This window comes from Nyctereutes procyonoides, unplaced genomic scaffold (assembly GCF_905146905.1).
Source record: "Nyctereutes procyonoides isolate TBG_1078 unplaced genomic scaffold, NYPRO_anot_genome, whole genome shotgun sequence".
Taxonomy (NCBI): domain Eukaryota; kingdom Metazoa; phylum Chordata; class Mammalia; order Carnivora; family Canidae; genus Nyctereutes; species Nyctereutes procyonoides.
Window position 1 is genome coordinate 32957970 of NW_026575160.1, and position 23043 is coordinate 32981012.

General features: G+C 45.1%; 1 protein-coding gene across 1 annotated transcript in view; it reads left to right on the top strand.

Moving 5' to 3' along the window:
• The window catches only part of CPED1 (cadherin like and PC-esterase domain containing 1), a 263155-nt gene that overhangs the window by 14242 nt on the left and 225870 nt on the right, over window positions 1–23043 (top strand). The window contains exon 2 of the mRNA XM_055314580.1: window positions 11840–12023. Coding sequence (XP_055170555.1) covers window positions 11840–12023 — 184 coding nt within the window. The remainder of the gene's footprint in view (window positions 1–11839; window positions 12024–23043) is intronic.

Below are 23043 nucleotides of genomic sequence, written 5' to 3' on the forward strand. Positions count from 1 at the left end.
CCAGGCCTGGCCGCATGAGCTGAGTGAGTGGATGAATATGGTCTAGTGTCATTCAGGCTGTGTCCAGTGCAGGCCTTCCCAGTGTGGCTCGTGGTCCTTATATATTTTTTTTTTTTTTTGTACTTTCAGTTGATTTTTAAACTCTGGCCTCCCAGACAGCCCATCCAGGTCTTCCTCAATCTATAAGATGCCCTCACTTTCCTAAAAAGACCAAAGCAATCTGTTACGTTAGAAGAGACACTTTCTTCTTTAGGTCTGGCCTATGAGACCCTCTCCTGGACCCTTTAAGAATAAGCTGGACCTCTGGGAAGGGAACTCACTTTTCTGGCCAGTCACAGAAGAAAGCCAAATGCTATCCTGCCACATAATCCATCCCCTAAGGGAAGAACTACAGAGTTTAGGGACCTGAAAATGTGATCGTCGTATTAGATGATGTCTTATTCTTTCCTCTACAGAGAGTGCTTATTTTGTGGTATTACCAGATACCGTCATTTCCTGCCAATTGTTGATTTTTAAAGCAGAAAGTTGGCCTCAAATACCTAAGCATTCTAGAGTGAGCGTGTCATTTGGAAGGCCCTAAAGTCGATTTTGAAGGGACCATGTGAGATTGTGTTATGATGTGTTGGTGTAAGAGTGCAGCATGCGGCACCGTGAGCCGGATCGGGGTTGACCGGATGGAGGCTTCCGGAGGGGAAGCATGGGAAAGAGGTTCTTAGGACTCATCAGGTGTTACCCCGGGTAGTCCCCACGGAGAGCCAAGGCTGTATGTTAGTAGTGGCCAGTGAGCTGAAGGGACGAGATGAGGACACCGTGGGGTGCGCACCACCCCAGGGGTTGGCGCAAGCAGACAGCTTGAGCGCCGAGGCGTAAATGTGTGCTTGAAGGAAACTTTGCGTATAAATTTGGTTGAAGGCAGGATGTTTTTTTCATCTGAGCCGAGTGTGGCGCCTGAATATTTAACACTTGCTCCTCCATTCATCTTGACGGTTTGTCTTCCACGTGGGTAGGCCGAGGCAGGGTTTCCCTGGGCTCCTGAGGTACGGGCCTCCATCCCGTGGCCTTCCCCTCAGACAGGAGCCGCAGCTGACCTTTGCTGCAGGGGCGCCTGCACACAGCAGGTTGGGCTTCCATCCTTAACCGTCTGTGCAGCTCACGGAGACGCTGGATTTCGGGGGAGACCCTGGACGAGTGGGTTGCCGCAGGGGTGTGAGTGCTGAGGCGGAAAGACGGGAGCCAGAGATTCTGCGTGCGTGGGGCTGGCAGCATCAGGCGCTTACCTGAGGTGGGCTTAGCCACCTGCCCTCTCCTGGGGGGCTGATATGGCGACGGGGCAGGCAGTGGGTGGAGAACCTCATCCCCGACGTGGTGCCTCAACTCTACCCTTACGTCTGCCAGACTTTTTTTTTTTTTTTTTTTTTTCCAAGGCTGGACTCTGTGCAGAGGGGGGTCATGTTCACTCTGGTGCTGAAAGAGATTCTAGGCTCTTCAAGGGCTTTTTGTATCCTGATGGTGAATATATTTACAGAACGTTCTAACAACGTATAAAATTAAATTACGGGCAGCCCCGGTGGCTCAGCGGTTTAGGGCCGCCTGCAGCCCAGGGCGTGATCCTGGAGACCCGGGATCGAGTCCCACGTCCGGCTCTCTGTACGACGCCTGCTTCTCCCTCTGCCCGTGTTTCTGCCTCTCTCTCTCTCTCTCTCTGTCTCTATGAATAAATAAATAAAATCTTTAAAAACAGATAAATTAAATTAAATTAAATTAAATCACATGTAGTCGTTCAGTTAACATACTGCCTAATTCTTGTCTGGCACCCAAGTCTAAGCAGTATGCCCGTTGTCCACATGACAGCAATGGCCAGGTATGTTCTTTTCATGATACACTTGCTCTAGCACTCAATTTTTGTAAAAGAAGAACAGCAGAGATGATGATGGATTATTCTTAGACGTGTTAAGGCCCCTGATCTAGAAACACCACCTTATCCTATTCCGCTGGTATTTTGCCAGAAGCCCTTGGAAACCACGTAATTGGGATTTTTAAGGTTTTTATCTCATGATCTTCATTACACAAAGAGGCCATAAGACTGATGGGGCTCTGATGTCATGGTGACCTACGTCTGTAAACGCCTCAAGGTTAGGAAGCCAAAATGCTAAGGACAACCGATCCCACACACAAACAACAACAACAACAAAACAGAACAAAAAAACCCCACCAAGCTGTAGCCAATCAAATAATTTCCACTCTTTGCTTCCACACTTTCTCTACCTAGTTCTTCCCCCTGGCGACTCTGGGCAGAGTGTTCCTAACCACTTGGGGTTTGGGGCTGCCCGATTGGAGTGGACTCTTGCTCACGTGAGCTCTTAAAATGTCGAATGTGCCTCAGTTTACCTTTTAACGATTTAAAATATTTTAATCCGTCAAGAGGTTCTTTCATGCAGTGACTTCTTTAAGAGGTATTTAATGCGCCCTCTCTTTATGAGGACTGTGTATTTTTGGCTGCCCTTATCTTCCCGGACTCTCCCCCATCCTTACACTAGCATGAAAAGTAAGAGGAAATTCTGGTGCTTCTTCACAGATGGAGAAATCAAAGTCCATCGAGTGGCGCTTCCGTGGCATCAGCAGACAGTGAGTGGAGGGTGGGGAGGGGAGGGGACACCCAGGGGTCAGGAGGCCTGGGGCTGGAAGGCAGGACTCGAACCCCCACTGGTCTCTGGCACCCGCACAAGCGTTGGGTGGACGGTTCGGTGCTTAGGTAGCGGCGCTGCCGGCGGCCCCTGTTCTTTCCCGCGGTCACGTTGCTTTTGCAGGGCCTCGCTATTTTAAGACCGAACTGCTGAATTCACTCGTTGTTTGGGCCTGGGGGGACAGAGACTTGCTATTATTTTAACATTTTTCAAAAGAACAAGGGCTCCCCTTGTTTCCTGCTTGGGTTTCCCGAGTGCGGTCGTCGGTTTTCTCCTCTTCCCGACGGGCGGCCTGCAGCGACTGCGGGGCTGCGAGAAGGCTCGTGGGGCTCGGGAGCATTTTGCCCCCCGAACCTGCGGCCGGGATCGGGGCCCGGGGGGAGTAGCCTCCTGCTCTTCAGCTCCCCGGGCTTGTCTGATTAAGGGGAGACTGGGGGTGCAGAGGCAGGAAGGCAGAAGGAAGGAGAAGGGACAGCAGGGCCCGGGGCCGTGGTTCGTATTTGATCCCACGTCGGGAGCAAGTCCGAGGCACCCGAGGACAGAGCAGGGCAACAGCGACAGGTGCTCCCTGCTGACCTCGGGGCGCTGTGCTCCTCCCGGGGCCCCCCTGGCCGCCCCAGGTTTGCAGGACCCCAGCTGGGCCTCGCTCTGAAGTTACAGCCCCGGAGCCCACGACCGGTGCGTGTCACGGCGGGGCCCGTGGCCCGGGGAGACCTGCCACCACGCTGGGGGGCTGGGGATGGCTGCCGGGCCGCACGGGCACAGTGGCAGCAGGGACATGGCAGGGTGGCCCGGGCCCGGGGTCCCCTCTCCCTGTGACACAAGCCCTGGTCTGTGCGTCCGGCTGGGGGCCGCCCTTCGGTGGCATGGGTGCGGTGGGGCCTCTCCTGGCCACCAGGCACCGTGATGCCCCCACCCCTGACCTGCGATGGCAGAGGTCCCAGCGGGTGGAGGCCACGCGACCCTACCGTCCCCGTCTGCCCTGCTCTGCTTTCCCAGTCTCCTGTCTGCGCCTCTTCCCACTCGGGCCGCAGGCCCCTGGCCGCTTGCTTGGAATCCCTTCATGCCAAGGCCCTTCTCCGGGAAGGCCTTCGCCCTCGTACCTCACCTCCCTCGCTTGCACACGCCGTGACCTGGCTGCCCTGTGGCCGCTTCTCCTGGCTCTTTCTGCCCCAAACCAGACCCCACCCTGCGGTGCTTACCCGCCCCCCCCCAGGCACCTTTGATGCTCCCCCGTGTGATTAGGGGCCTTCGCAGCACAGGGCCCAGGCCTCCCCTATGGCTTGACTGCCCAGGTCATGGAATACTTACACTTAAAAACAAAAAACCAAAAAAAACTTTTCTGTATTATGGGAGTGACGTCATAAAGTTCTTAGGAAATCTTTGCGATGTAGGAAGTAACGGTCTGGCCTTCCGGAATTCCATCAGGATGCCCATCCATCTCCAGAAAACAAAATAAAACAGGAAAACGCTCTCCGGGTTCCCCGCTTTGTGCCTTCCCTGCTGCGGCTTTTAGTAAAGGGCATCGACGTCCCTCGAGGGTGTACGTAGGTAGAGAGACCAGCGGGAAGTCAACCAACTCTCCGGTTCTCTACTACTCATGAGGTTTTGGTTTCCTACTAGTTACCTAAGAACACACCGAGTAGCGTTGTGTTACCTTCACCCTCCCCCTCCTTGCGGGTCATTCCTTACTGCCTGCCTGACCCTATTTACCGCCCACGGCTCCTGTGGCGCTGACCTGCAGGAACTTGCTGTTGCAACTTCTCTGCTCATCTTTTCTCTCCCTCTAAGGATTTTCTTTCTTCCCTCATTTTCTTTCACGCACAACATTCATAACACGTGCAAGTGACAGCATCTAGAAGAGCTCCGGGATCATCCTTTAGCACTTCACCCAGACCAGAGATCTGTATCTCCACCGGAAGTCACCTTGAGTTAGATTTCCTTCATTGTTTATTGCTCTTCCTGCTAAAAATAAAAAGTGAGCTCAGCGGGGCATAGAGTCCTGCCAGGGCTCTTCAGAGCCCAGCCCCGTGCCTGCCCTATAGGAAGTGTTCAACAAGCTCAAGTAGGTAAGTGAGCGAATGAGTAAACATGGAGAACGAGCCAAAGGGGAGGGCATCTGAAGGACCCAGGAGGAGAAAAGGGGATGAGGTTCTCAGGGATTTGGGGGTAGACATCGGGAGGAGGTTGGTTGGGGGATGATGTGGAATCCGGAGAATAAACCCAGAGTGATTAGCTATGGAGAAGAGGAGAGGACAGGTTTCCTCTACGGCAGCCAGCGGGAAAGAGGAAACGTTAGTTGTGCCGACAGGCGACCGGTTTGCCAAAACAGAGGCCATGTAGCTTGTTTCCTTCTATTAGTGCTGATTTCCTCTGTGAATGGGAGGCAGTGATCTGTAGAAATAAGAAGGTAGCTAGAGACCGGGAACGTTGGTCACTATGGAGTATGAGAGAGGGAGAAGCATGGCGGATGGTCTGGGGACCCCCCAAGACCCAACTGGTTTTGCCAACCAGAATCTGTCCAACCAACCAGGCACTTTGCTTCAGCGGCTCCCAGCAACCCAGCCCAGGGGCGGGACCGGCAGGCCACTGAGATCTATGGGCGTCAGGTTCCGCAGCCCCCCAGTCCTCCCCACTTACCTGGCTTGTCATTATTCATTGCGCCTAGTCGTTTGCGTCTTGATAGGCTGTCAGCTCTGCGGGGCAGAGACCCGTCTGTCTTGTTAACCGCTGGGTCCCCAGCTCTTCCATGCCTGAAGCTTTACCGTGTGAATGTGGTGCAAGTGCAGTGGAGCAAGGGAATCTAATGTACTGGGTAGGGAGTGATTGGAGTGTTGGACCATGGAATCTGAACTGCCGAGCACGAAGGTAAAAAAGAGGCTCTCAGAAAGTTGGCATGAGGAGGAAAAACCAGTGGTTGGAGAACTGACGTGTTAGGAAGAGATGAGAAGAGATGGAAACATGCAAATGCGATCAGACAATGGAAAAATCTCATTTTATGATTTTGGAGGGGGCGCGTTTTGGGGACCACAAAGTGCAAGATGTCATTGGAGGGGGTGGTTGTAGGGAAGCGCAGGAGAGAGAGTCATGAGGGATGAAAAAGTCGTAGATATTTTATGGCTTGAGATGCAAATGTCAAAGCTTCCACTGAGATTTTCTAGTGGATGTTTTCACTTGATGGTGAGTAAAATGATGGAACCTATGCTTACAAACAATGAACGTGTACTTTGCATTCATGCGCTCATTCGTTTGCTCGCTCATTCATCCATTCCCTCTTACTCAGACCAGCGTAGACACATCTAGGCCTTCATGAAGCGTACAAACGCGTGGGAGAGGCGGACATTAGACAAGTCAACATATAACTATAAATCGTGAAGAACGCCAACGGGAAAGAGAGATTGAGAAACAGGCGATGATGGGTTGTAGGAATAGCTACTTAAGTCGCTGCCACCTCATCAAAGCTATATTGGGAATACGGTTTTTATGTTGAAACTTGATTGCTTTAGTTTCTCTGTTGATGCTTAAAACTTACGCAGAGGCACAGGTGAGCAAACGTGCCTTCCATGGGATGTTCATGGGACAGCCAGGAGCCCCGAGGTGCCGTTTGGGAGTGAAATCAAGATTGTGCTCGTTGTCATGGAGTAGGTCTGAGAAGTGCGTGTTCCTTCCCTGATGGACTTGAGAGCCAGTTGAGTCAGTTGTGAGATAAAGAGAGAGGTTAACTAAAGATTCATTTAGGTGAGGAACATTCTCGTGGGGCTCTGCTTGCATACCCATGGGACCTGTGGTCTGTGTCCTACAATTATAAATATATTTTCAGTGGGAGATGTGTAGGGTATGCATCCAGGAAAACTCCATTTTATTTCTTGAATTCTCTAAAATAAGTATAGATTTCACCAATGGGTAAAAAAAAAAAAATCCCTATTTTATTCTTATAACAGAAAAATTAAAACATAATTCACTATGATGGACTCGGCAATATTTCTAAAATGTCAAAGATCTAGACCACAGGGCAATTTGAGTTTTAGTTATATATAACACACATCCAAGGTCTACCATATGATTTGTATTTGGGCCTCAGAAGGTGTCATGAATACATGGCTACTTTAATAAATCTAGAAAAAAACGTTCCTGCTATGTGAAAAAAAATTATTTTTCATCCCTACTATATTTTAAAAAGCTCTATTTCTTGCTTTTGTGGTGAGTCTTAGTGAAGATTTTTTTAATACTATAAGTAATTGAGAAATACAATACTTTTATAATATAGGTCTTTATTTGATTTTTTTTTTTTTACTAAAAATTGATTACTTTTTTCAAACATTTAATCCTATTTTTGTCATTCTTGCTCCTATTTGAAATTCTGCTGAGATATGTTTCTTAATCCAAATGTTCACCACTTTCTGTTCCCAATCTTCCATGGTAGTATTTATAACTAAGACATACATATTGAAAAGAAAAATGTTTGTGTTCATTCATTCAAGGAATATTTATTATGTGCCCCTTACATGCCCAGTAATATTCTAAGGTTAGGGAAACAAAAGTGAACAAAAGAGACAAAAAATATGGTTTCGTTTACCTCCTTTTATGGTGTAGAGAGATAGACAATAAACATAATGTAGAAATAGATTATATTTTTTCATTAAAAGGTGACAAGTCATATAGAGAAAAACATATATCAAGATATATGGAAACATAGTTTATTGCAGAAATGCTTTTTATGACAGAGGTCAAACTATAGTAATTGTAAAGCTTATAGGATCTTAAAAAATATTTGTTTAGAGAGAGAGAGATGGGATCCCTGGGTGGCGCAGCGGTTTAGCGCCTGCCTTTGGCCCAGGGCGCGATCCTGGAGATCCGGGATCTAATCCCATGTCAGGCTCCCGGTGCATGGAGCCTGCTTCTCCCTCTGCCTATGTCTCTGCCTCTCTCTATCTCTGACTATCATAAATAAATAAAAATTAAAAAAAAAAAAGGGGAGAGAGAGAATGCAGGGAGGAGGGGTAGAGGGGTTGGGAGAAAGTCCCAAGAAGACTCCATGCCGAGCACAGAACCCAGTGCAGGGATCGATCTTACAACCCTGAGGTCAGGCCTGAGCTGACACTAAGAGCCGGACACTGAACCGACTGCGCTACCCCGGCGCCCCTAATGCTTATAGAACCCTTAATGGAAACGCAAAGTTATAATATGTTATTATTCAATTTTATTAATAGTTGCCATCATTTATTATTGGGGCACTGCGTTGGACACTTTTGTATAGCAATTAATTTAATTCCCCACCTAACTTCAGGTTATAACAAGGTAGAGTTTGTTACTTCAACCGTACGTATGAGAAAACTCTGACGCAGAGAGAGAACACAACTATCCCCAGTGGACAGAGCAAGCAAGTGGCAGAGTCAGGATTCAAATCCCGATTTCTGGTCCCTGGGCCTCTGTTCTTCCTCCGTGTGGCTGCACCTAACACTTCAGGTTGTTTATTTCGGCGCTCTGTCCTTTGCTTTAGCTAACGTGGTATAAAGGTCTCAGACTTTGAAGTCTTTCCAATTAAAATAATGTGTTCATGTTTTTTTAAGATTGATTTATTATATAGAGAGAAAACAGGAGAGACAGAGACAGAGGGCAAATGGCGGGGGCAGAGGGAGAGGGTGGGAATCCCAAGCAGATGAGTAGGGAGCCTGATGTGGGGCTCCATCTCATGACCCTGAGATCACGACCTGAGCTGAAATCAAGAGTCGGTTAAGCATCTAGGTCGTGAGATCGAACCTCGTGTCGGGCTCCGTGCTGAGGATGGTCTGGGAACCGCCCCCCCGTCTCTCTCTCTCTCTCTCTCTCTCTCTCTTTGCTCCTCCCTCATATGTCAAATAAAAAAAAATAAAATGTTTTAAAAAATTAAAATAACTTTGATGTAGTCTGGCAACGTGATTTCCGAGGGATGATTTTTCAGGTCCATCTAGAAGGAGGGAGAGAGGGTTAACACCCGGTAACGCTCATTCTTTCCCAAGGTCTTCTCAGTGGGGCTGCGAGTCCCGAGTTGTAGACTTGGCCAGGTTGAACCCTTCCACTAAAAATATATCTTCAAAATTGTAGGGGTAATCAAGAGCTCTCATTTCCCAGAGCGCCGCTCCTGGCATTTGGGGATCCTGCATGCGTTAGTGTGGTTGACATAGTTATTCATGTAGTTTTTACTTCACGTATGCGGTGTGTGCACCTGTTGTTAAACCAGTCAGAAGTGTTCTTGCCCCTTGGTATTGGGCCATTTTGCTGATACAGTGAGTTATAAATATGACAAGGACAGGAGCAGTTTGTATTACAGGATAACACGACATAATTTGACTGACAAGCTCACTTCCCATTATTCTCTGTAGCCTGAGATGCGAGTTAAAATGTCAGTCTGTTATAAAGGTTATTATAAAATATGGCAGTAATTATACTTTATTTACCATAAGCTCCGTGTCCGCTACACTGCCGAGAGCTATGTTGCTCTTGCTTAAGCTGACCCTGGCCGGGGGGAGAGGGGGGGATGGATTTTTCAAAATAGTAATAACATCAAGTTTGAAAATACACTCTCCCCGTGTGAAATCACTGCTATCCTGAGCCAGCTGTAATAGAGAGGAGCATCCTGTGATTACGAAAGAAAATAATGTGAGAAGGGAGTTCTGGGCACTGTGCATTTTGCCTGAGTGACACCGATATATTTGGAAGCATCTGTCTTCCCCTTGCACCTCCATGCATGTTTGTTTGTTTTGGCCTCCTGTGGGCGAGCGGTGCCCTCTGACTCCTGCGTACAAAGGCCCCACCTGTTTCTGGCTTCAAATACTCCTTCTTCCAAAATTTACCATGACAAGCAATGATATTAGCTGAGGAATCATGTCCCAGTTCGCAGTTGAATTTTTGATTCTAAATAGTTTCATTATCAATCAATAAATAGCTTCGTTATTGATAAAACACAGCATCCTTTAAGAAGGGAAGATACTTAATTAATCATGCTTGTCCGAAGTACCACGCAGGGGAGGTGCGATTAGCTCGTGTTCTATTCCTTTCTATTAAGTCCACCGCACGCGTGTTAAACACCTGTGTCACCACATGCCAGGCAGGGCTCAGGCTCAGAAAGCAGTTTTTCTGACTCTTTGCTCTTCATGTTATTACTTAAAAAGCACATATATAGGGGCACCTGGGTGGCTCCACCAGCTAAGCGTTTAACTTGTGGTTTCAGCTCAGCTCGTAATCTCAGGGTCCTGAGATCCAACCCCGGGTTGGGCTCCCTGCTCAGCGGGGCATCTGCTTGAGCTTCGCTCCCTCTGCCCCTGCCCCACTTGTGCGTGTGCTGTCACTCTCAGATAAATAAATAAATCTTAAAAAAAAACCCACATACATATTATTTCCCATATACCAGGCACAGTCCTAAGCCCATCACAGACACGAACTCTTTAGTCTTCTCTGCACCCTAAGGAGGAAAGTATCAGCCAAGGTCACACAAAGAACGCTGGTAGACCCTGGGGGATTCGAGCCCAGCAGGCTCTCCAGAGTTTGTGTTCTCCTACCATCACTCGCTTTGTCTGTTCATTCGCAGATGGCAATAGTTTGTGTGCAGTGACAGATGGGATACGGTTCCTGCCCTCAGAGAGTTTATAGTCTAAGTCTATACCTTCTTTCTCTCCACACATATCATCAAAGATATCAAAGATCTTGATCAAAGATCGTCAAAGATCTTGATGGGGCACCCTGACTCCTTAATATAGTGGGTATCTTCATTCATCGAACATGTGCTGTGTGTACGTGTACACCGCCTGTTACGGAGCTCGCATCGGGCAGAGATGCACTCTTCCTCTCGGAAGTGCCGAGGGAAGGGTGTATTTCAGGGAAAACTTTCCCAAAGAGGTGATGTTTGATTTGGAGCTAGCCAGATGGACGAATGGAGAAATGGAGAGGGGGGAAGGAATTTTAGGTAGAAGGCACAGTGGTGGGCAAATGAAAGAACAGGGTGGGGTCCGGAATGGAGAGCATTAAGGATGTGCTATGACCAGAGAAGAAAGACAAGGATTAAGTCTGAATAGCCTTGTGTTCCTTGATGAAGATTGGAAATGGAGTCTATGGGTCGTGGGAAGTCAGGAAGACATTCAAGTAGTGAAAAGACGTGGTTCCCTATGTTTTAGATCCACAGAGTGGACGCTTTGACTCAGAGGTGCCCTATGAGTAACTTGGATCCCAGTTTTGTTTTGTTTTTATCTCTTCTCCCTCATCGTCCTCCCCCAACTCCTTTGTCTCATTTTCTTCGGCCCCTCCAAGTCTTTGCTGTCACCCGGATATCATCACTCCTTCCAGTAACAAAAAAAAAGTTATCTACTTTATCAAGGTTTATTCTCAAGTTTTTAGGAAAATACCCAATGTCTGCCATTATGCCTTATGATGAACTCAGATTTCAGCATTGTTTCTACTTGCCAGTTGGGAAATTCCTTTTTGTTAGTGGAATTTCAAACATCCTTGTGAGAAAGAAGAATATTTATTTGGAGGATCAATAAGCCATGGAAGGAAGAACCTGAAATTACGATGCCCCCCTTCTGGGGCAGGGTCCGCCCTGCCACACTGAGCCGGGTGCCAGTTTTGGTGCATTCTGCTTGAGGGACGCAGCAGCATTGTCCATCTCCAGGGAGCTCTGAGCGTGCTTCTCAGCTCTCCCCATTCCTCAACATGTCCTGCCAGCACAAAATCCATCCTCTCTGCATCCATTTCCTCTCCTGTGTTTACCTAAAAAGCACTGTTAAAGGTAATGCAGCTGGAAGTATTTTATAGAAGCACAATGCAGATGAAAGGCGTTGCTGTTAATTTATATTTTCAGCTAGGGTTGAGCTCTGTATTTCAGCATAACAGTATTCCTCCAGGAGCTCTATATTTTAACGGCCTAAAATTCTCATCTCTCTGTAATAGTGAGAAAAATTCAATTCACCTTCACTTCTTGCATACGAGGTCACCTTTGTCCTTGCCAGCCTTTCAGGGGATCTGTCTTTCATTTCCAGAGACACTGACAGGACAGCTTTCTGAACGGCCCTTGATTTGCATTAATGATGTCCTTCAAGGGAAGCGTGCAACTTCTTCCTCTTGAATTTTTATGCCTCCTTTCTCTCTCTTTCTGTCTCTCTCTCTCTTTTTTTTTTTTGTAGATCCAGAAGTCAATGGAGACCCACTTTGGCGGCCATGACCGAAGGGCCCTACTCTACAGGCCTTCTTCCTTCAGTGAAACCGAGCTTCGGCTCCACCAGCACATTCTCACTCAGCATCGCTACACGGTTGTCATCGCTGAAGAAAGGCTCGAGGCTGGCCTTGGGCCGAGGCTGCTAGAAAAAGGTCAGAATAAGAAGCAAACACCAAAGTTGCTTGATGTATAATGTTAAACAATTTCCAGAACGTGCCACATTCTTTCCCTCAAGAAATCTATACAAGCAAATCTGTATCCATGACCAACTTTCCTGCGTCAAAGAAAACTTGGCTCCTTTTTTACTTCCTCTCAATTTTTCTTCAGCTATATTTCTTTGTTCCTGAAATTATTTTGTTTATATTTTTGTAGCATGTTGGAGTTGCATAGTTCATATTTAAATGCCACATAAAAAATGTTTATGTTTATGAGCCTGAATACATGTCTGCCCAGCACCAAACTGCTCCATATTTTAAGAAAATTGCCACTTCATCTGACTGCAAGTAGAATGTGCTGGAAATTGTTTCGAGAAGCCAGCTTAAATGTGATTCACAGATTGGCTCTAAAATGCGAGAGAAGCATGGATATTTATCACACACACTATTACTAGTCAAGTACTTTTATTTCTATCATTTGGAGTGAGAAATAAAAGACAAGTTTTTAAACAAGATATTTGAAAAGAAAGTTGAGTAGATGATGAGGGTCAGAAAGGGCAGTAACAATAACAGCTAACATTTCCTGAGCTACTCACCATGTGACAGATACACTCCACCTTGCTCAAAACAGGACGAAATCAGAGAGGAAGCCAAAGCATGAGAGACTCTTAATCATAGGAGACAAACCGAGGGTCCCTGGAGGCGCGGGGGGTGGGGGACGGGGTAACTGGGTGATGGGCATGAAGGAGGGCACGGGATGTAATGAGCTTTGGGCGTCGTATAAGACTGGTGAATCACCGCCCTCTACCTCTGAAGCCAGGAATACACTGCATGTTAATTAAGTGAATGTAAATAAAATCAGAAAAATATTTTTTTTTTTAAAGTGCTTCCATGTGCCGATGAATCAATGAGGTTAGGGGAACAGTTAGCCACCATCCCCCTTCACCTTGTTCCCCTTATCACACTGGCTGTAAAGTCATAAGCTACTTAGCACAGTTTTTGGACGACAGGGCCCAGAAAGTACACTTCAATGCAAAGAAAGGTCCTAAAAAGGTGCAGAGTATGGGCCATCAGGACAGGTCTTCAGGAATGCCATTCGCTGATCCCTATCCCCTAGGAGTAGTATGGGAATCTGCCCTGGGCTCCTGGAAGCACAGGATTAAAAGCAAAAAGGAAAGGGAAAGCTCTAGAATATCAAAGGGGGCTGAAAAGGAATTTTACAGACTTCATTGTGGTTGGTCCTATGAGGAAGGACCGATTGAGAGTTCTAGAAGATCCACCAATGATATTGTCAGGAAACCATTCATAGTGTTAGGGAAAGATATAAAACGTGTGGTCTCCCTCCCATCCCATTTTAGCCCCTCACTGAGGTAGGTGATGGTATAACCCCGCCTGCACCCGGTGAGCTGTGCACCTAAAGTCGTGCAAAACAGCAGCCGGGGTGACCCACCACTACCCGGGAAGCTGCTGCTCTCCCTCCCCGATGCTGCTCCTGACCGCGGAGGGGCTCAGGAGGGGCTCTACGGCCTTCGGTGCCTCTGAGCTTCAATTCGGTTTCAATTTTCAACTTCGTCCAGTTGCAATTTAGAAGGACTATGGCTGCTCTCTCCCTTGATGTCCTTGGGTCAGTTTTACAAGAAAAAGGAGGATGACTTTGCTGCTCCCAAATACCAAGGAAGTGCGAAGACAGCCTGGGGGCAATAAAATCTGGCGGCCAAATTAGATACCGAGATGGTGTCACCACATGTGTCAGTGTAAATGCTGATTTGGCTCTCCTGCCCCATATTCCCTCAGCTTGCAAAACATCCACTTCCTAATTCTTTCTTGGTTTCTTTGACTCAGGCTAATAAGATATTATTCCTGGGGAAGGCCTCAAGAAAGGGTAGCAATTTCACTAGAATGGAAAACGGACTTTTGGTTTTTCATCTCATTTTGTAGTTTTCGTTGTGAGGGAAACCTCAAATACCTGAAATTTAAAAAAGTTCTGTGACCATAATCTAACATTTCCTGGATTTTCTAACATATAGGGGAAAAAAAAATCACATTTTTATTGCAGCTTATTTTCCATGGCCACAGATTTAATCTATACGTTATGTTTGAATTGAGGCACCCACTGTAAAAATATTTTCTAAAGATTTGATTCATTTTTCTTTAGTTTCACATGTTCACCTCATGCTTATTTTACTATATGTACAGCAGCAGAAAGTATGATGCTGTGTTTGCTCATTTAAACTTAATTTCTCCATATTGAGCATCTTGGGGGATGTGGAAGCAATTCAGAATAATCTGGAGACTCAGCCCTCCTATCTTTATCATTGCAGTTTCTGCTCTTGGCTGAACTGAAATTTGAAACCATGACATCAAAAATAAAATAGGTACTAAGTGCCCAGCCAGGTACAGATTTGACACATTTGTAAAATACACGCTTGGTCGTAGGAAAATAAATATTAAAAAAAACCCTTCCCTATCCTACCTGTTTTTTCCTTCTTTTCTCGCCTCTTCTGATTTGAGCCCATTCACCTCTGCTGGCCTCTTTCTGTGCCAGTGTTTGAAGCACAGGTGGCCGCTTTCCAGCTTGGAGCAACTTTTTTTTTTCTTCTTTTTTAAACCTTTAAGGCCAGAAATGGATAAAAATTAGAAAAAATAAAAGCATCCTAACCAGGCAACATTCCACTATTAAGTATAATCTGTTTTTTGGGTTTTGTTTTGTTTTTGTGTTTTTGTTTTTTTTTTTTTTTGTTTTGTTTTGTTTTTTGTTTTGTTTTTGTTTTTTGTAGAGTAACGTTTGGGCTTTATATTCTATTCGGTTTCCCTACTACTTATCCAGTAAACATTTATTGAAAGGAAAGGTAAGCAGTCTCAGGTTCTAAGTTAGAATGTGGGCATTATGTTTTTTTCCTGGTTAATCCCATTCTGGTGGCATAACAGAAGTCGGTGGCTCTCCCCGGAAAGACAGTATGGCTGCGAATAGGCGACTTTAAGCGAGTGAGGTTCTTCGAGCTCCGGCTCTCTTTTCTGTTAAAGGCAGTAAATGATATTACTTCATGATAATCTGTGGTGAGAATTTAATGACTTTGTCCGCCCCATCAGAGTTCTGGGAGGAGACAAAGTAAAGCCCAGCCACTATTTTTTGATTCAACAGTCTGGGAGCAGGGCCCAGAAATTTATATGGCAAAAACAGACACATGGGATTCTGATGGGTAGCCCACTGGGGTGCACTATCCTAAGAGACAGACCGTGGGTTCAAGAAATAGCCATCTTTAGAGTTAGTTTTGTGACTAAAACAATGCAAAAGTCTACTCGCTGCAATGCCATCGTACTTCTCAAGTGTTAACTGTATAGGTATTTACAGGCATTTCATCTTTAGTCTGATTTTGAAAACAGCAAGCGGACAATTGTCCTTACAGATTTAAAACTTGGCAACGTGTAAAACATATATACTTTGTGGTCCTTCAGACTCTTCTTGCTTTGGAAAAATATATCTCATGTCCCTCCGTTTATAAGAACATATAATTCTCTAAAGGAAAAGATAGAAGCACCAACCCATTATTGCCCTTCCTGGTATCTAGCTACTCTTTACTAAATCGCGGAATAGCGTAGTCGCCTAAAAGAGAGTAGATGTCTTCCAAAAATTCTTAGTCTACTCCCACGGTAACATCCAAGTCGTATGGGTCTGTGAGGCTCTGTCTCAGCAGGTTGTATCTTTGGATGAGAATTATTTCTGTGTACTTGAAGAGTAGTACCTATTTATCAGTCTTCCGTTCCCTTCTGCATGCACCTTGCACTTCCAAATTAAATATAATAATCCCTGTGAAATACAGTTGCCAATCTGCCACAGAATCGGTCACTCTTAGGGTTTCAAATTGCTCTTGTTTTTGTAGAAAAACAAGAAACCCCCCACAGGGGTTTCCCATGGATTTTTTTTATTCCCCAAGAAACACAAAAGTGGAAGACCATATCGATTTTCTTGCCAGAGGTTGGCAAACTATGGTCCCCTGGCCAAATCTGGCCCAATGCCTGTTTCTGTAAACAAAGTTTTGTTGGAATACAGCCACATGTTTGTTTTCATAGGCCTTTGCCTGCTTCGTTTTACCGTAGCAGAGCTGAGGAGTTGGAACAGAGACTATATGGCTCTTAAAGCCTAAAGCATCTATTGGGCCCTTCACAGAAGGAGTTTGCTGACCCATGTATCTAGACTAATTCTACGTTATTTGATCCCAAACCAAGCTGATGGTTAAATTCTAGGGCTGAGATAGTTTTTGACTTTTACCAAACCTCATTCACAAAGGATTTGCTGGTTTATAATAAAACATATAAAAATAAAATTAGGGCTCAGGCTGGATATTCCTCTTAGTTATCCTAATTTAAGCTTAATCTTGGTTTGGGCCTTCAAATTCCAAGAACAACAAGGGAAAGAATAGAAATTTTACTCTCAGAAAGAAGGGAACACTATGTTCCTTCCCCTAACACACCCAAGTAGTACATTTAAAACACATTTCTTGAAGGGATTACTAAGTAGATGAGCCTAAGTTATGTAATAGGTCCAGAACCAGAGCAGTGTTTGTACTGCAAATGAAGTGGATGTCATATTTTGGTTCATATAGCAACCTTCCGGCGTGAGCGGAGACTGTAATAGTACAGCACAGTAGAGCAAAGGCATTTCTAGGAAGGGCTAGAGTTAATATGGGGATAGTGCTTATCGATATTTGTGTTGATATTAAACTTGATATATTGTGTTCTAGAGAATGAAGTTTTAGATGCTGCTGCTTCATGGCTTCCCCCACCCCCACCCCATAAGGACACTGTAATTTATCTAACTGTGTTCTTGGGAAGCACTATTAAAAGATATAGTTAATAGAGCGAGAGATACAGATCACTACTTAATGTTGTGGAAAACATATTAGAGAAGAAAAAGCCCATTTCCTTCTCTGTTCATCATCATCTAATAGTTTTCTATCCTCTTATATTTTTATTTACATTCACCTACACTCTCAAAAATGTCCAACACACCCATGTACCGTTTGAAATTTAGTCTAATTTTGAAGGTTTATTTATAGTGGCCACTTGCCAAAAGCTGTTTCTGGGGCTTGTATGGAAAAGAAGCAACTACTGCAGCCCAGTCTTAACTTTTGTGACGGAAAGCGTGTTTCAGTTTTCTTTCTTTAGCTTATTTGTATTCAAGAAGAAGCAATAAGGAGGTTGAGATTTAAATTGTCCGTAAGAAAGAAGAGCTTAACTACAGTAATTGCTTTCTTGGGGGAGGTAGTAGACTGGGGGTAATTAAAAAGAAAACACTTTGGAGTAAGATCAACCCCGAGGTGAGGTCTAGTGTTACCTTTAATGGTTAGTTATATAACCTTCGACAAGTTACTTAACCTCTCAAAGTCCTTGTTTTCTCTTTGGGAATTGATTGTGCTGGATTGCTCCACCAAGGCCACGTTGGGGGCCCTCCAGGAACGGGAGATAATGTCCTTACTACCGTCTAGAGCTAATTGCAGAAGGATGATGGAGATTCCTTTCTGGGGAGGTTCACTGAAAATGGGTTCTATGTGAAGAACGTGGAGGTGCTACTGCTGGATATTTTGTGATAAACGAACGTGACAGGTGTTTTCAAGGCCGTTCTTTATCAACCCACGTGTTCTCATTGAAAGGTCTGGGCTGTAAATCTCCTGAAATTCCAACACATAGTCTCCTGGACCATTCCCTTGGGAGAGACCTCTCATTAAGAAAGCAAGTCTGTAAGCTCCTTGAGGTCAGGCACCATGTCCGTTGTGCCCACCACTTAAAACCCTGCCCTCTACCTAGAGGCACCCAGGGAATATTTATGAGTATTGATGGAATACAGTCGAATGCGTGAATAAATGAAGATAACATAGTGTACCAGTTATTTGAGCCCCTTAGTGAACTATCTCAGAGAATTCACATTAAAACTTAATTGATAAACCTTTTATTTTTACATGGCATTAGAGGTACATGGATACGCTACCCGTGCTCGGATTTGCTCTTCTATAAAAATAACGCAACTGCAAATACAGTAGTATCTGGGCTGATGGTACCTGTTGAGGCTTTAAGTGCTTGTGACCATTTTTCAGAGTTCTTCTCTTCTTTTCCTGTTAAGGCTCCTCGGTCTCACTTACCAGCGTTACTGTCTGGTGGTATTGGAGGAGGACGGATGAGTTTAGTTCTAGGCCTCTCTGGTCTCAGGTGCCATAAGCTTTTCATATAAGTGTATTTAGCAAAAACTGAAGAAAGGATTTGTGAGGTATCTGCTTAGAGGTGATGACTGATTCACTGAGGGTTTAATATTCCATAAAACGATGAAATGCATAGCATTACCTAAAAACAAAAACAAAAACACACAAACAAAACAAAACACAACAAAAAACCTCTCCAATAAAGGATTTGTAAAAGTAAGCAAATAGCTTTTGTGGCTTGTGAACACAGAAAGCATTAGGGTCAAACCCCCCCCCCCCGCCCCCCGCTTGTGAGCTAGATCTCGTTTGTGTCCTCTACATTATTCTCTCTACTTCTTTGCTTAGTATAGTGTAAGATATTCGCATTTATGTTCTTCCAACCTCTTGCTTTGGAAAAATGTATCAAACGACCCAGGAATTTTATGACATACACCTTCTCTACAGAAAAGAGAGAGATCCACCGTTGAATTACTCTCTTTCAAATCATCCAGGTCCTATTTAGTAAATCATTGTTTTAGTCCATAGAATGAATGGAGTAGTGGCCTAAAAGGGAATATTTGGGGACCTAAATAAATATTTTCCAAAAGTTTTTGCCTTGCCTCTAGGGTAGAGTCTAAGTAATATATGGTCCGGGAGACTCTGACACGTAGTATATTTTGTCATTGGGTGAGAACTATTTATGTATACTTGAAGAGGGCATATTTCTACGGTTGCCGCCGAAACCAGATCTGCAGCAGGCACAAGAAAATAGATGGTTCCAATTGCAAAGAATGTTTCTGGGAGGCCCTGCAAGTAGTTGGGCCAATATTTTTGTATCCCCACTGTTTAACGGGACACTTGGGTACCAGGTTTATCTGTAGTAACTCCAGAAGACATAACCGGGACCAGTGTAAGGATGAACATTTTATCACTCCGAGCTACGCAGCAGGGGAACAGCCCATCTCAGAGCACAGGAGGTTTTGCTGGAAAGGCATCAAGCCAGGGGTGCTCCGGGCAGTTGCTTTCTTATTCAGGAGAATGAGGTAAAGTCACCACCCAAGTCTTTCTCAGGTCGGCACCCCAACATTCATACACACAGAACGAGGGGAAGTAAGACGAGATCCTAAACCTCATCACTCTAGGAATCCCTTTCCTTTACAGTCTTTTCAGTGTCACGTCCAAGGGCAGGAGAGAGGAGCGGTGAGCAAAGGGGTGCAGAAATATTGGTCTGGGGACACATCTGAGGGTGGTCCCCTTTGGCTAGTAGGCATGTTGATAGCAGATGCTTCTACTTACCGATCCTTTAAAATGCGAGAGCCTAATGAGCTCCTCTTCCTCTCTTTCCTTCCTGTCTCCAGCCTCACACCAGCCCCCCTGCCGCCTTCCTGCGTTTAATATGCTGTAGGACTATTTAGCAGGAAGACAAAAGAGTAAAGGTCACATTTAAAAGGCACAGTGTGTTTCGCCTTGTCGGTATTTCACCCAGAACACCTTTGACATACGTTTTTTATTATGCAAGTAATAGGTTTTGGGTGACATCAGAAGCGCTTCTGTGCCTTCGGTTAATCAAACCAGGGGGTGGAGGGGGTGGGGGGATGTGGAAGGAAATTCAATCAAAGAAACTTAGAGGTCTGCCCCCTTCTATTTTGTTGTAGTATGACCTGCGGTAATTGTGTGTTCAGGTTGATTGTGATTTCCCTCGGTGCTTATAGAATTACTGATGTATTTACGAGCAAACAGAATTTGTTCTCCGATTGGAGCACTAGAGCTCGAGGAATGTTTATTTAACCCTAACTCAGTTGAGTTGTTTATACTACAGAGACCTGAGTTCAATTTACTTCAGTTTTTGAGAAAAAAAAAGAAAAAAAGCTGTCTTATTTATAGAAGTTGAGCTTCAAGTGACCTCCCCGTACTGATGTTTCCTTTACCCTCCACTGTGCAAAGAGAACAAAAAGCCAGTGTCTCATTTTTACTCCAAAGAAGCTAAACTGCTTCCTTAAGTGGGTTGGTGCTTACCATTGAAAATGGTAACCAGATGTTTACTGAAATCTCCAGCATTTCTCGTTCAAGCCTAGCTTCCTTCTAATCTTTTGATCTTTTTAAGTTTCATAGAAACCAGATTGGGTATTTAAATTTTCCAAAGCTGGGAAATGCTTCATATAGCTTTGAAGATACTTGCTCTGAACTCTTTCTTTAAATGCACTTTATGCTACTTTTATCTTCTTTTAAAGGTACAGCAAATCGTCATTTTTCAATACTCCGGATTCTTTTTAACCACATTACAAATAACATCTTGTACTATTGTTCGGTTTTGTGTGAAGGGAAAAAAAAAAATCTTACAGTCTTTTCCCCCCTGGCAGATACATAGAGTGGCTTTTGTAAAACAACAAAAACCTACATGTCACCTAGTTTTGCCTCAGTTACAAAATTAATAGCCAAATTCAGTGGTTGGTTAAAATATTTCATTTCAGACAGTAGGTGCCACTGATTGCCTCTGACCTTTTTAGTTCAGTGGTTCTCATACTTGTCCATCCATGGATCTCCTCTGAAGAGTTTTAAACTCGGCTTCCCAGGTTCTAGGTCCAGATGTTCTGATTGAGTGGATCTAGAGTTTGGGCCTGGACATCAGAAGTTTAAAATCGGGCAGCCCCGGTAGCCCAGCGGTTTAGCGCCTGCCTTCGGCCCAGGGCGTGATCCTGGGGACCCGGGATCGAGTCCCGCGTCGGGCTCCCTGCGTGGAGCCTGCTTCTCCCTCTGCCTGTGTCTCTGCCTCTCTCTCTGTGTGTCTCTCATGAATAAATAAATAAAATATTGAAAAGAAAAAGAAGTTTACAATCTCCAGGTGATCCTAAAGCACAGGTAAATTGGAGAGCTTTGGTTGATGTTCTATACTGTTTTCATCTCAAGTTGACTTTTATAAGTACAGTTGGCCCTTAAACAATGCAGATTGGAACCATATGGGTCCACTTACACACAGATTTCTTATAGAACAGTCCTATAAATGTATTTCCTCCTCCTTATGATTTTCTTAATAATATTTCTCTTCTCTAGTTTACATTATTGTAACAGTCTGGTGTATAATACACGGGACGTACCAAATATGAGTTAGTTGGCTTCCCGTGGTTTAGGTCAACAGTAGGCTATTAGTAGCTAAGTTTTGGGGGAGTTGAAAGTTACATACAGATTTTCTACTCTGCAGGGGTTGGCACCCCGTCACCCCTGCATTGTTCAAGGGTCAACTGGAATCTATTTTAGGTCATTGTTCTCTTCATATTTCTTTAGAATTAGAGCCTTTACTCGTCTCTCTCAGAAATCAGCCATTCTTTTGGTTTTGCCATAGACTAAACTACGCTTCGAATGACAGACTTCGTTTGTAAAAACAAAGAATATTCATATTATATTTAGCTTAAGGAAAGACTCCAGGAAACAAAAACAAACTGTTTCATATGGGACTTTTCAAGTGACAGAGTGTGGGGATTAACTACAAGGGAGTCTGGGGATTCCAGATAGGGTGTGTTTACTATGCTGGTGTATTATCAGATTTAGATGCTTGAAATATTTTAGACATTTCCCTCAATTTGGGAGGAGTTTGGGAGCATCTAACCACATTTTCGAGACTGCCTCTTGGTTTTTGTACCACTTTGCTTTCTACTCTCCATTTTTAAATTATTGTAAACCTCCCTAAATCACCTCCTTTTGAGACTCGACTTTCCCTCGGAGAATTAATTAGTTAATTAGAATTAGTTAATCATTATTAATTAATATTTTCCTGGATACCCTCTATGATTTTTCTTTTCTTTTTTTTTTTTTAAAGATTTTATTTATTTATTCATGATAGTCACAGAGAGAGAGAGAGAGGCAGAGACACAGGCAGAGGGAGAAGCAGGCTCCATGCAGGGAGCCCGAAGCAGGACTCGATCCCGGGTCTCCAGGATCATGCCCTGGGCCAAAGGCAGGCTCTAAACTGCTGTGTCACCCAGGGATCCCCCCTCTATGATTTTTCATCTTCCCCTGAGCCAAAGGCAGACTCTCAACCACTGAGCCACCCAGGAGCCCCTTTTTTCCCCTATCTTGATATTTCCTCGAGATATTTTTCTACTCTGCAGATGCTGTAATCTCTGGGGAACAGCCAGAGGGGGGGCTGGGGGGATGGATGGGCAAAATGGGTGAAGGTGGCCACCAGGTCCCCAGTCCCAGTTAGATGTAAGCTCTAGGGCTGTCCTGTACGGCATGGCGACTATAGTTCGTAACACCATATTTTATGTTTGAAAGTTGCTAAGAGAGTAAATGTAGCCGTTCTCACTACACACAGACGCAGATCTGTGACTATGTGGTGTTGGATGTTAACTAGATATTTGTGGTGGTCATTTTGCAATATATGCATGTGTCGAATCACTGTGCGGTGCCCCTGTATCTAATATAACGTTACCTGCAATGAAATCTCACGGCAAGAGCTATGACCTGTTTCACGTTGAATCCTACTCTGTCTCCTGCAGGCAGAATTTGTAGAGGGTCTTGACTTTCCAGGGCCCGAGAGATGATGTTTTGATCTGTGTGTCCCACTGCCTCAATGTGTAGCCAGCTGCGCGGGTCGCCTTCGCCCCAGCCAGGGCTGCGGCCCGGCCGGGCAGGTTCCTCCTGCAAGCACCCAGGGTGCTGAAGGGGCTAAAGCTCGGGGTGGGCCCCTCTCCCTGGGCAGCACGCACCAGGGCAGCAGGCGTCTGGGCCCAGGTGCCATGGGTGCCTCTCAGGCTATCACAGTGGCAACTGAATCCTTCCCCGGGTGCTGCTCTCTGCCTTCGACGGCTCCCCCTCGACGGTGGTTTAGTATCACACAGACGTGG